Here is a 14,449-nt window from a genome sequence, read left to right on the forward strand (position 1 = left end):
TACTCTGCTTGAGACATGGGTTGGGGGCTGAAAAGACACACCATTCTCAATGGCAAGAAATGCATTTTCAAAATACAGTGCCTCATCAAGTTAAGTGTTCAAAAGTGATATAGTCAAACCATTTAAAGAGTCATTAAAATAGGATTAGCACCAGAGAAGGGTTACACACATTCCACTACACACAGATAGTTAGGCCAGGAAGGTTACAATAACCCCACCCGACAAAACACGTCTGGGGGATAACCCACATCACACAAACTACCCACTGACACCAACGTGGCAGAGGAACAAAATCGGTAGAGAACCTCTCCAGGAGGAATCACAGCCACAGACAGCCCGAGGCAAAGTAACTGGCGGACGAAGTGCCTCGCAAATAATGAGCAACTCCAAGTGTATGCAATGAAAACCATCGTAGACAACAATATGAATCAGTGACACGAAAAAGTGCGTTTGTTTACCTTGAACGCCAGATCAATGTGGAAGTCTCTGGCTCGAAGGAACCGAAGCAAGAACTCGTCTGACAATCCCAGGGGCCAGCGCGAGCCCTCGTTCTCAGCTTTCTGCCGTATGACAAGGATCGCCTTCTTTAAAACTGCAGCGTGGCTGGGCAAATCGTTGAGTTTGGGTTTGCCTCTGTTGAAATCCGCAGGCTCTTCGGACATGCTGCTGTCGCTGAATGAAACGAATCAGACAGGGAGGGGGGCGGCAGCGCTCCCACACCTTCCCACTCCTCTACGTCGTCAAGGGTTGCCTGAATGAGGCATGCTGAAAGCTGCCCTAACACACCCCGCAGCTATGGTGAAAGTTATCCGCCCTCCCCTATGGATTCAGCCCTCCTCCTTCCCGGCCTCCGGGGTTACAACAGTCACGTAACTCGAGTTTTTAATTGGAATGAATTGCAGCACCCACATGGCCACGCAGAATAACAAGCACCGGTTCATGGCATTGTAGGGTTTTATATGTCAGCTATGCACGGGCACCAGCGGGAGGGGGGCGGGAACGGGAGGGGGGAGGGGGCGGGAACGGGCATTGTAGAGCAGGAATGGGGGCCGGAGACACGGAGAGTGGGAGGGGGGAGGGGAGCGGGAGGGGGGCGGGAACGGGCATTGTAGAGCAGGAACGGGGGCCGGAGACACAGAGCGGGAGGGGGGCGGGAACGGGGGCCGGAGACGCTGCGAGCAGGAGAGGGGGTGGGAACAGCCAAATAAAAGCAAGCACTCACCTGGACTTCTTCCGGGTGCCGTCAATGCCGGACCAGATTCGGGGGCGTTCCCGAGGGCTTTTGGCTGACGTAGCGTGACGTCGCCAAAAATTCTCTGGAACGCCCCCGAATCTGGTCCGGGATTGACGGACAGAGCCAACTCCCAATGGTTAGCCTCCATTTATGGAGCTAGCCAATCGGAGGAGGGGGCTGTTACCCGACTCCAAACACAGCTCATAAGATTTTTTCCTAGCGCATGCGTACTTCGTACGCATGCATCGCTAGTCAAAACCTAAAAATGGACACACAGATTCCTATCAGTCACTCCTATGGCAGGCCTTGACAATCCTGAAGGCAGAGTGCTTGGAATCGTGTGAGATGGTGCTCTGGCATGAGCTGAGCCCGTTTGCAGCTTGCGGAACCAAGTCCTAATAGCTGTTCCATGATAACGCATACCATATACTCTTAAGTGCATTATAATCCTCGCGGTTAAATGCTATCTTTGGTATCGCTTTATAAAAACATGTCGAGTAAGGTGTCATACGAATTGGAATACTAACCCCTCGCCAATTCTGGCGACTGGGTTAGCATTCCACCCTTCTAGAGGGACACGACATGTATGTAACTGTGAACCCCGGTTAAAGTTAACTCGAGCCTCAGCATCACAAAATGGATGCTGCCACCACAGACACAAGTCTGACCCCCTGCTGCTGGGAGTCCTTCCAGCGAGGAGAGCTTGGACAAAGGGTTTCCTGTCAGGGGCGGTGCTAGCACCATCCCAGACAGGGTTTTGTGTATCCTGGGTAGGCAGGGCTTTACAGGAAGGTGACCACAAGTGGCACCCCGGTGCTCACTACGCATCTGCCGGCTAGAACCAGTTCCAGGGGCACACCAGCCCCTGACCTAGGGAAAGCCCGGCATGGGAGAGGGGTGTAACCACCCCCCTTCCTGGTCCCACCCCTAGGGCAGGACCTAGTCGCGTACCCACCCCTTTCTTTAGGATAAAGGCAGGAGCGGGGACCCTTCCAAATTAGATCATCTTTGAATCAAGACACTACTTTCTACGAAAGGAACTCTCGACTTCTTAAGATTTCTCCCTTGTGGCTAAGGAGTAGTCACCCTGCACCCGCAGGCACCATCAAGAACACTGCGGTTTGCTGCACGTCCTTCCTCCGGAATCCGACTGACCAGCTCGACTAGACCCGGCTTCCCTGGCACCTCTACCTCTACGTACCTCTACAGCTAAGCTGAGAACTGTAGGTGCGACGAGACCTCGAGGGACCGGCCATCATCAGAACTGCACGACTTCTATCCAGCACGACCGCTGAGGGATCCTCTGGTGAGTGCTTTGGGGTCCGAGAAGCCCCGACCCTGAGCAGCTCCAGCACCGAAGTCCATCCTCCCAGCATCCACAAGATCTGCGTGGGGCCCTTCTGCTTTTTGCTGCTCACCGCGTTTTCTGGCTACTAGCCCGCTGGCTTGTGGCCTTCCCGACAACGCCCGACGACATCACCACTGCTGGTCTGGTTGCTCCAGACTGGCCCTTGCTCCCTTCCAAAAGAGGAGCACCCCGGACCCTCCTGGTCCACTCCAGATGCCATTTTAGGTCCACCGCGTGGGCTTGAATTTGCCAAGACTTGTTGCCTCAATCCTGGGTCCAGCGACGTCGACCGCATCAACCATCGTGGGACCGCTCGCACCTCCATCCTGGTCGCCGACAACGCCTCCTGGTCCGTGAGACTGCAGAGCCCAGCGTCGCCCACTCACCTGGTCGAGGTGACTTCGCCCGGTGCCATCCTGGTGCCCACACAATCACTGGCTAGTGATTAAGAACTTGGTCCCCTCTGCTTTCAGGTGTCATCCATCTTCGATCCAGGCTTGGATCACTTCGAACAATCTTCACTGGTCGCCTGCCAGCAACTCTTTCTTCAGGCTCCTGGTTCGTCAACGAGGATTCCCGACGTCTTTTCAGACCTATGCAGCTGCAGCCCCTGGGCTAGGTAACTTCGGCATTTCGGTGCCCCAGCATAGCCTCACTATCCAAGGGTCCTGATCCACTGTCGTTTTCGATCTACCTTATCGGGTTCGCCCGAGAACACTAACTTTGCCTTTACTAGCTCCCATAGACTTTGTCCCGCGTGAGAGTGCACACTCTGCACCCGAGTCACCTAGGCCTCCTACTAGTAATCTGAAGGTTCAGTAACGTAGTCCTAACGATCCCAAAGCCTACTAGTACAGTACTTACCTGCTAGTAATTTCGCATTCCACTTTTAGAGTATATGGTTTTTCGTGCCCCTCGGGCATTTGTGTAAATTGTGCAACTTGAAGTATTTTCATAAGAGTTTTGTTGTGTGCTTAGTACCCTGTTCTCATAAAGAGTACAGGGCTGTTGTGATTCTAATAAATACACTGTTTATTTTCATAACACTTGTGTGGTGTCCTTTCACTTGGTGTTCAAGGGGTATATGTGATGGTATCAGCTGGCTTAACACGCCCTCTAGAGTTTAGCCCGAAGACTGCTCGTATCCACACTACTAGGATAGCTGGTCCATAAGGTTGACTTACAACCAATCACCATAAGGGTTGTTTGGACTGATACATAGTGATCACTAGAATAGTGAGCACTGCATATCAGGCCAACTTCTCACAGTGCTGACAGACGCATCTCTCCAGGGCTGGGGGGTGCATGTCCTCCATTATACTGTGCAAGGACTATGGACGGCACAGCAGCAAAAGATGCATATCAATCTTTTGGAGCTGATTGCAATCTTCATGGCACTGAAAGCGTTCAAGTTGCACCTGTGCAACAAGGTCGTGTTGATCCGGACGGACATGACTGCCATGTATTACATCCAGAAACAGGGAGGCACACACTCCCCGCAGCTATCTCACCTAGCCCAGAGCATGTTTAAGTGGGCCATCCAAAGCAACCTCTTCCTCATGGCGGAACATCTCCCAGGCAAGGACAACCAGATGGCGGACCTGCTCAGCAGGCACAGTCATCAGATGCACGAGTGGGAGATTCACCCATCATGTGATCCCCCCTCAGTGCTCCAACCATATTTCCATATTTCCAGCAGTGGGGTCATCCAGAGATCGACCTCTTCGCCACAAAAGAGAACGCAAAATGCCAAAACTTCGCCGCCAGGTTCCCACACCTGCAGTCTCAGGGCAATGCGATATGGATGAACTGGTCAGGCAGATTTGCATACGCTTTTCCCCCAGCCCCACTCATACCGCTAGTGGCGCTCAAACTGCGGCAGCACTCCATGACGCTCATCCTGGTTGCTCCAACGTGGGCACGGCAGGCTTGGTAGACCACGTTCCTGGAACTTTCAGTGGTGCCTCACCAACGGCTGAGCCTCACGCCCAGTCTCCTCACTCAGAGCCATGGAGACATTCAGCACCCAGATCCGCAACAGTTGAGCCTTGCGATTTGGCTCCTGAGGTCAGAGTTTGGCTACCTCAACTTGCCCGCTGACTGTATGAACATCATCAAAGAGGCAAGGCGACCTACAAGTAGGGCGTGCTATGCAGCCAAATGGAAACGCTTTGTCATCCACTGTTCCAATAATGACATTAATCCGCTAGATGCGTCCACGCAAAACATCATATGTTACTTGCTGCATCTATATCGATGCAATCTAGCGTATAGGTCCATTAGGATACATTTGGCCGCCATGGCAGCTTATCTTCAAAACAGGCAGCATCTTTCCCTCTTCAAGGTGCCTGCCATTAAAGCCTTCTTGGAAGGACTCAAAAGAGTGATCCCTCCCAGACACCCTCCTTCGCCTGTCTGGAATCTAAACATCGTTCTCACCAGGCTCATGGGGCCACCCTTTGAGCCTCTTCATTCTTGTGAGATACAGTTTCTTACATGGAAAGTGGCTTTTCTGATAGCCATCACAACGCTACGAAGAGTCAGTGAGCTTCAAGCCCTAACAATTCAAGAGCCCTTCCTACAAATTCATGCTAATAAGGTAGTGCTGCGCACCAACCCCAAATTCATGCCTAAGGTGGTCTCGCAGTTCCACATTAATCAAACCATAGAACTGCCAGTTTTCTTTCCAAACCCAGATTCAGTGGCAGACCGAGCACTGCACACCTTAGATGTCAAAAGAGCTCTCCTGTATTACATCAACAGGACAAAAGACTTTAGAAAGACTAAAAAACTATTTGTTGCCTTCTCTCCACAACACAAAGGCAACCCTATTTCCAAATCAGGTATAGCCAGATGGATTGTTAAATGTATACAAATCTGTTATCAAAAGTCTAAACGCACTTTAACAGTTCCCCCAAGAGCGCATTCCACACGCAAGCTATGGGCATCCATGGCTTTCCTAGGTAGCATTCCTCTAGAGGATATATGTAGAGCAGCCACATGGTCCACCATACATACATTTACCAAACACTACTGCGTAGATGTATACTCCAAACAGCAAGCCGCTGTATGACAGGCTGTTCTCAGAACTCTTTCAGACTGCTGCAGCTGGCACGGGCAACCGCCGCTAAGGAGGTAACTGCTATTTATTCTATGCACAGATATGAATTCAGCAGCCCACATGCCTCGAACGGAATATGCTACTTACCAGTATGCATCTGTTCTTGGCATGTAGGACTGCTGACATTCATATCGCCCGCCCTCCTCCCCGGTGCCTGTCGCAGCTGTAGCACTCAGAATCATTTTCAGGCATGGTCATCACTTTCAGTATTACACTCCATCTCTGCCACAATGGCGAAAAACAATCTGGGGATGGAGAGGATGCCCATGCGCACTGTAGTCCAGGGGAGGAGCCACCTATCTCGGGATACTTCGAAGACTCTTCCAGGACAATAATGTGCAATCATCCAGACCCAACACTAGGCTGCGATCTATGCACACATATGAATGTCAGCAGCCCTACATGCAAAGAACAGATGCATACTGGTAAGTAGCATATTCCTTATTAGGGATGATGTCCTCTTGCATACTGCTGATCCCATATGCCAGACTACAAATGCGTCTGCTTCAAGAATGTCTAGCAACACAGTGGAATCAGGCTCAAGGTCAAATTACAGATCTGGTGTTGGTAGACGACCGCACGCACCGCTCTCACCGGATGGGGAGCTCATATGGACAGATACACAGTACAAGGGAGATGGAGTGTACAGCAAAAACGACTGCACATAAATCATCTGGAACTATTAGCAGTGTTCCTAGCATTAAAAGCTTTACAAATGCATATTCTCAACAAAGCAGTCCTGATCAGAACAGACAACATAACAGCAATGTATTATATTCAAAAACAGGGGGGGGACACACACTCTCCAACTATCCAGACTAGCACAGGAAATTTGGAGATGGGCCATACCTCAACACATCTATCTGTTAGCCGAACACCTACCAGGAGTTCAAAATCAGATAGCAGACATCTTAAGCAGAGAGTCAGAACAAATACACGAATGGGAACTGTGAGAAGTTGGCCTGATATTCAGTGTTCACTATTCTAGTGATCACTATGTATCAGTCCAAACAACCCTTATGGTGGTTGGTTGTAAGTCAACCGATAGACCAGCTATCCTAGTAGCATGGATACGAGCAGTCTTCGGGCTAAACTCTAGAGGGCGTGTTAAGCCAGCTGTTATACTATCACATATACCCCTTGAACACCAAGTGAAAGGACACCACACAAGTGTTATGAAAATAAACAGTGTATTTATTTAAATCACAACAGCCCTGTACTCTTTGAGGACAGGGTACTAAGCACACAACAAAACTCTTACGAAAATACTTTAAGTTGCACAATTTACACAAATGCCCGAGGGGCACGAAAAACCATATACTATGGAAGTGGAATGCGAAATTACTAGCAGGTAAGTACTGGACTAATAGGCTTTGGAATCGCTAGGACTACGTTACTGAACCTTCAGATTACTAATAGGAGGCCTAGGGGACTCGGGTGCAGAGTGTGCACTCTCACGCGGGATGCGGGACAAAGTCTATGGGAGCTAGTAAAAGCAAAGTTAGTGTTCTCGGGCGAACCTGATAAGGTAGGTCGAAAACGACAGTGGATCTGGACCCTTGGATAGTGAGGCTATGCTGGGGCACCAGAATGCCGAAGTTACCTAGCCCAGGGGCTGCGGCTGCATAGGTCTGAAAAGACGTCGGGAATCCTCGTTGACGAACCAGGAGCCTGAAGAAAGAGTTGCTGGCAGGCGACCAGTGAAGATTGTTCGAAGTGATCCAAGCCTGGATCGAAGATGGATGACACCTGAAAGCAGAGGGGACCAAGTTCTTAATCACTAGCCAGTGATCAGATGGGCACCAGGATGGCACCGGATGGTAGTCACCTCGACCAGGTGAGTGGGCGACGCTGGGCTCTGCAGTCTCACGGACCAGGAGGCGTTGTCGGCGGCCAGGATGGAGGTGCGAGCTGTCCCACGATGGTTGATGCTGTCGACGTCGCTGGACCCAGGATTGGGGCAACAAGTCTTGGCAACGTCAAGCCCACGCGGTGGACCTAAAATGGCGTCTGGAGTGGACCAGGAGGGTCCGGGGTGCTCCTCTTTTGGAAGGGAGCAAGGGCCAGTCTGGAGCAACCAGACTAGCAGTGGTGATGTCGGTCGTCGTCTGGAAGGCCACAAGCCAGCGGCTAGTAACCAGACAACGCGGTGAGCAGCCAAAAAGCAGAAGGGCCCCACGCAGATCTCGTGGATGCTGGGGGGCTGGTTTTCTGTGCTGGAGCTGCTCAGGGTCGGGGCTTCTCGGACCCCAAAGCACTCACCAGAGGATCCCTCGGCGGTCGTGCTGGATAGAAGTCGTGCAGTTCTGATGATGGCCGGTCCCTCGAGGTCTCGTCGCACCTACGGTTCTCAGCTTAGCTGTAGAGGTAGGTAGAGGTCAGAGGTGCCAGGGAAGCCGGGTCTCGTCGTGCTGGTCGGTCGGATTCCGGAGGAAGGACGTGCAGCAAACCGCAGTGTTCTTAGATGGTGCCTGCGGATGCAGGGTGACTACTCCTTAGTCACAAGGGAGAAATCTTGAGAAGTCGAGAGTTCCTTTCGTGGAAAGTAGTTTCTTGATTCAAAGATGATCTGATTTGGAAGGGTCCCCGCTCCTGCCTTTATCCTAAAGAAAGGGGTGGGTACGCGACTAGGTCCTGCCCTAGGGGTGGGACCAGGAAGGGGGGTGGTTACACCCCTCTCCCATGCCGGACTTTCCCCAGCTCAGGGGCTGGTGTGCCCCTGGAACTGGTTCTAGCCGGCAGATGCGTAGTGAACACCGGGGTGCCACTTGCAGTCACCTTCCTGTAACGCCCTGCCTACCCAGGATACACAAAACCCTGTCTGGGATGGTGCTAGCACCGCCCCTGACAGGAAACCCTTTGTCCAATCTCCCCTCGCTGGAAGGACTCCCAGCTGCAGGGGGTCAGACTTGTGTCTGTGGTGGCAGCATCCATTTTGTGATGCTGAGGCTTGAGTTAACTTTAACCGGGGTTCACAGTTACATACATGTCGTGTCCCTCTAGAAAGGTGGAATGCTAACCCCTCGCCAGAATTGGCGAGGGGTTAGTATTCCAATTCGTATGACACCTTACTCGACATGTTTTGATAAAGCGATACCAAAGATAGCATTTAACCGCGAGGATTATAATGCACCTAAGAGTATATGGTACGCGTTATCATGGAACAGCTATTAGGACTATGTTCCGCAAGCTGCAAACGGGCTCAGCTCATGCCAGAGCACCATCTCACACGATTCCAAGCACTCTGCCTTCAGGATTGTCAAGGCCTGCCATAGGAGTGACTGATAGGAATCTGTGTGTCCATTTTTAGGGTTAGATATAGGTATACTATATCTAAAGCAAAGGGTGATTACACCACCTTGCCCCAGCTGTCGTGCAGCCAGTTGTCAGATTTAGATGGCCAGCCAGGGGTGGCATAATACATCCTGCAGCCCCTGGTAGGCCCTGGGTACACCTATGCCCTGAGTTACAGGGTCTGATAAGGTGGCCCAGTACCAATTGGAAATGTACCTAAGGTACATGGAATCCATTTTAGAGAGAGAGCAGTAGGCCTGGGGTCCTGATTGGCAGGGCCCCAGGTCAACTAAGTCGGAAAACCAGCAAAACACCAGGCAAAAAGTTGGGGGCAACCATAGTCAGGTATCCACCTTCCTACAGGGGTATTGCTACGCAAAAATTTCCGGATCCAGTTTGACGCCTGGGGATATTCTAAGGTAAGAAATCTATCACTAACTAATGTCTCTTACAGATATATTGTTACACAAGTAGTAACTTGTGCAGCACCCACATGGGCACAACAGCAGTGGTACACCACGCTCCTACAACTCTCGCAAGTGCCACACCAAAAATTTAGAATCTCACCCATGCACCTTACACAGAACCATGGAGAAATAATGCACCCAGATCCCAAACAACTGAACCTAGTGATCTGGCTCCTGAGATCTTAGAATTTGGATACTTAAATTTACCTCCAAACTATATGGAAATTATTAAGCAAGCAAGACGTCCCACCACCAGAGCCTGCTATGCAGCAAAGTGGAAAAGGTTTGCTGTATACTGCAATAGTAATACAATCAACCCTCTGGACGCATTACACAAAATATTATTTGCTACCTACTACACTTACAGCAATGGAACCTTGCTTACACCTCCATTAGAGTACATCTTGCAGCTATAGCAGCATACCTGCAAAACAGGCAACATTATCTCTGTTTAGGGTACCCGCAATTAAGGCCTTCATGGAATGACTTAAGAGTTATTCCACCAAGACTACCACCTTCTCCAGTATGGAACCTCAACATAGTACTCACCAGACTAATTGGGCTATCTTTGAACCTATGCATAGGTGTGAAATACAATTTCTTACTTGGAAGGTGGCCTTCCTTATAGCCATTACCTCCCTCAGGAGAGTGAGTGAGTTACAGGCATTAACAATACAAGAACCATTTCTACAGTTACACCAGAATAAAGTGGGTCTTAGAACAAACACAAAGTTCTTGCCTAAAGTAATTTCAGCATTCCACATCAATCAGCCAGTGGAACTACCAGTCTTTTTTCCAAAGCCACAGACGGTAGCAGAGAGGGCCCTACATACACTAGATGTCAAAAGGGCAATATTATACTACATAGAAAGAACTCAAACTTTCAGAAAAACCAAACAACTATTTGTAACGTTTTCCCCAACACATAAAGGCAACCCTATCTCTAAAGCAGGCATTGCCAAGTGGATAGTAAAATGTATACAAATGTTACATTAAAGCAAAAAGAACATTAACTGTTCCCCCTAGAGCTCATTCCACACGCAAAATAGGGGCATCTATGGCATTCTTGGGGAACATTCCCCTAGATGACATATGCAAAGCAGCAACTTGGTCTACACTGCATACCTTCACAAAACACTACTGTGTTGACGTACAGGCAACACAGCAGGCAAGGGTGGGCCAGGCTGTATTAAAAACTTTATTTCAAACTGTTGCAACAGACACTGGTGACCACCGCTAGGGAGTTAACTGCTGTGTAATCTATTCATAAATGTACCATCTGCAGCCCATATGCCTCGAACGGAATATGCTACTTACCAGTATGCATCTGTTCTTGGCATAGAGGGCTGCAGAGTGGTACATGCCCTCTCTACCTCCTCGGAAACCTGTGTTCCAACATTTATCTTATTTAGATACACTTACATGGACATCTCTTTCTGTATTCTATCATACTACTCCATCTACCCCTACTATGGCAAAACAATCTAAGGATGGAGCCGATGCCCATGCGCACTATCACCCAAAGGAGGAGTCACCAGCCTCGTGACTACAAAAGACTTCACCAAGAGAAAAACAAGTGCAATCATCAGAGCCCAACACCAGATGGTCGATCTATTCATAAACGTACCACTCTGCAGTCCTCTATGCCAAGAACAGATACATACTGGTAAGTAGCATAATATTTATGTATGTGTATATATATATATATATATATATATATATATATATCATGTCAAAACATTGCCATCTTTTGTCCTGGATACGGGTGATCTGCTCAAAAAAATGGCCAACTTTAAATGGCAACAGGGGTATTTGTTAGTGTCAATGGACATGTCGTCCCTATATACCAGCATTGTACAATTGTACACAGGGATGGTATTAGGGCACTTGAACATTTCCTCAGGAGAAGACCCCCCTGTTACCAGGAACATTCTAAAATGTTATTGGCTAGGATTGCACTCTGTCTGGAAAATAATGTGTTCCTTTTCTCAAGTCAGTTGTTCTTGCAAATCAGGGGAGTGGCTATGGGGGCCTGCTTCTCTCCCAGTTACATATGTCTCCACATGGGTTACTGGGAGGAGCAGGTCCTCATGGTGGAACACAACCTGACCATGACCACCAAGGTCAAAACTTGGTGGAGATATATAGATGACCTCTTTTTTATCTGGGAGGGCTCTATTGAGGAGGCAACATAATTTATAGAGGAACTCAATATTAATACACTAAACTTACAGTTTACAAGCAATATGAGTGAGGAAGCTGTTGTGTTCCTAGATGTTGAATTCTTTGTCAATGAACGTCAGTTAGAAAGCAGGCTTTACCGTAAACCCAGGGCAGGCAACTCTTTACTGCATGCCAGTAGTCATCACCCAGCGCACCTGATAAGGAGCATCCCCTATGGGGAAATGCTTCGCATCAGGAGAATTTGCAGCAACAGCACTGACTGTGAGATAGCACAAAACGCATGCAAGGTCAGATTCCTGGATAGGGGTTATACCAATTCTTGCATCGATAGCGCCATGAAAAGAGTGAACATCTATGACAGAAAGACAATGTTGGACCCAACAACTAGTACTGTCAGGGTCCATAAACAAACACACAATGGGGTTCGCTTAATTATTGGATATAGTAATCAACATCAGGCCATTCATAAAATCATAAAACAACATTGGTCTCTGATTAAAAGTGATCCAATCATAGGAGAATTGCTTAATTCCCCCAATATCACCTACAGAAAGGCCAGGTCTATGCAAGATAGCCTAGTTTCTAGTAGCCCTGAAGTAACCACGGGATCGTGGTTGTCTGGCAGTAGGGGCTTCTTGCGCTGTTCCACTTGTAAAGCCTGCAAAAACGGGGTCAGCAGATCAGAATACCAGTCTCCACTTTTTCCTACACCCATTAAGATTAAAGAGAAGTTGAACTGTAGATCGGAATTCGCAGTTTATGTACTAGAATGTCCCTGTGGTCTGAGGTACGTGGGGAGTACCAGACTGCAGGTGTACAAAAGGATCCTACAACACCTGAGAGCTATCACCAATGTGGATCCAGCGTACCCGGTCGCGAGACATTTTAACAAGGTCCATGCTAGAAATGCTTCACTCTTAATCTACTTTGTAATAGACACTGTACCCCCACAAAGGAGAGGTGGTGACAGGGAGGCGCTGCTAAGGAAATTGGAGACTAGGCATATCATCCTACTAGATACCAAGATACCGAACAGGCTTAATACCAGTGATGATTGCTACACTTACCTTTAATCAGTTAGTTTTAAGTAAAATTTTCCGATAATGTATTGTTCAGACAGTAACCAACAGTGTCATGATTTTACTTTGTATTAATCTGTATAAAACATCTTTGAACTACCCCACCCATAAGTCCTCCACACGATTGTAAATACATGATATTTAACATCTGTTCTATGATTTTAAATTCACTGGTAGCACTTTTAATGTATTATATAATGGAGTTTTCTTTGCATTTTTGCACAATGATTATAGCGTATTTTGCACAGTGGTTTCTGCGGACTTGGGCGGTACCGTTCCTTCCTTGTTTGTTTACAACTGCAAGTTTTCACATGGACTTAACCTATATAATGCACTTTATGCCCACTTGGGCTGAATCCCTGCCAGTTTAAAAATACTTATTACATAGTTTTTTAAATATTCTGGCACCAACATGTGATTTTAGATTTTACTGTTGCAGATACTTAAGCATACGGTAGAATTGTGCACACATTTTAGCAACCGGGGCAATTATTGTGAATATTTATTGTTTTAAAACAGATTACTAGCGTAGGTGTTTTTAACATTATTTGTAGTCGCCCCCAACGATTCACTTATTTGTATAACATTGTGCACATCTGAGGGTCAGCTATCTTGAACTTAACATTTGCATATAAACATTTTATGCTGATGCATGTTTTAGATTACTTGAACTGGGTCAAGTCTGTATGTTGTGCAATACGCGACTAAAATTGTGAAAGTATTTCTTTCATTTCCATTATGTAAATTAACACTGCACTTTAAAATGGGTCATCAGCCCCCATGTCAGTGTCATGTGATCAAGGCTTGGTGAAGCCGAAACGCGTCATGGCGGACTGTTGTTGGGTCTCTAAATAAAGAAATTCTGCACTATCTATGGGTCTGGCTTAGTCTATCCAGCTGCTGGTCTTTGGACGTTTTTCATACCGAATATATATATATATATATATATATATATATATATATATATATATATATATATATATATATATTCTACAGCTGTACATATTTTAACAAGCAACCCCTGCAGTATCTGCTTGCCTGGCAGTTTACTGCTAACATGTATAAAACTAATGTAACTTATTCCCATGCACTATTCTAGCTCATTATCCTCAGGTTATTTGTGGCCATTTGTATATTTAAAATGTTAGACGTCAAAGGTAAGTTTAAAAGTAGCTATCTAATGAGAATATTTCAATTTTGACTATTTTATTGAAATCTGCTTATTTCCTTCAATAGAATAATTGACAATGTGAGAGGTGAACTGCAAAAACGTCAGTGGATCATCTTCGATGGAGATGTAGATCCTGAATGGGTTGAGAACTTGAACTCTGTGCTCGATGACAACAAGCTACTGACTCTGCCCAATGGAGAACGTCTCAGCCTGCCTCCAAATGTAATTTCTTTTCCTTTAGAGCTATATCTCTGCATTCAAACAGATTATTAATTAATAAGCTTGCTATTTATACATGTTGTGCGTTCTTTGATATCCTTTAAAGACTGGGATGCTCGTAATGGAATACCTGCTGCTTTTTTGAAGTTCCTGGCCTTCACTCTATTTGCATGGTTGTATCACAGCCTTTTAAAATGGACGATTCAACTTCTCTCCCAGTTAATGTTTTTACCTTTTGCTACTATGGGTATACACAGAACATCCTTCCCCAGAACTAACTTGCACTGCTGTTGAAAATATTGTTCGTTTCTAAACAATGTTGACTTCTGGGA

General features: G+C 47.4%; 1 protein-coding gene across 1 annotated transcript in view; it reads left to right on the top strand.

Annotated features, from left to right (window-relative positions):
* DYNC1H1 (dynein cytoplasmic 1 heavy chain 1) overlaps positions 1 to 14,449 on the top strand; it is a 1,654,074-nt gene that overhangs the window by 356,645 nt on the left and 1,282,980 nt on the right. The window contains exon 34 of the mRNA XM_086937823.1: positions 13,964 to 14,120. Coding sequence (XP_086793949.1) covers positions 13,964 to 14,120 — 157 coding nt within the window. The remainder of the gene's footprint in view (positions 1 to 13,963; positions 14,121 to 14,449) is intronic.

This window comes from Lissotriton vulgaris, chromosome 9 (assembly GCF_964263255.1).
Source record: "Lissotriton vulgaris chromosome 9, aLisVul1.2, whole genome shotgun sequence".
NCBI classification, from domain to species: Eukaryota; Metazoa; Chordata; class Amphibia; order Caudata; family Salamandridae; genus Lissotriton; species Lissotriton vulgaris.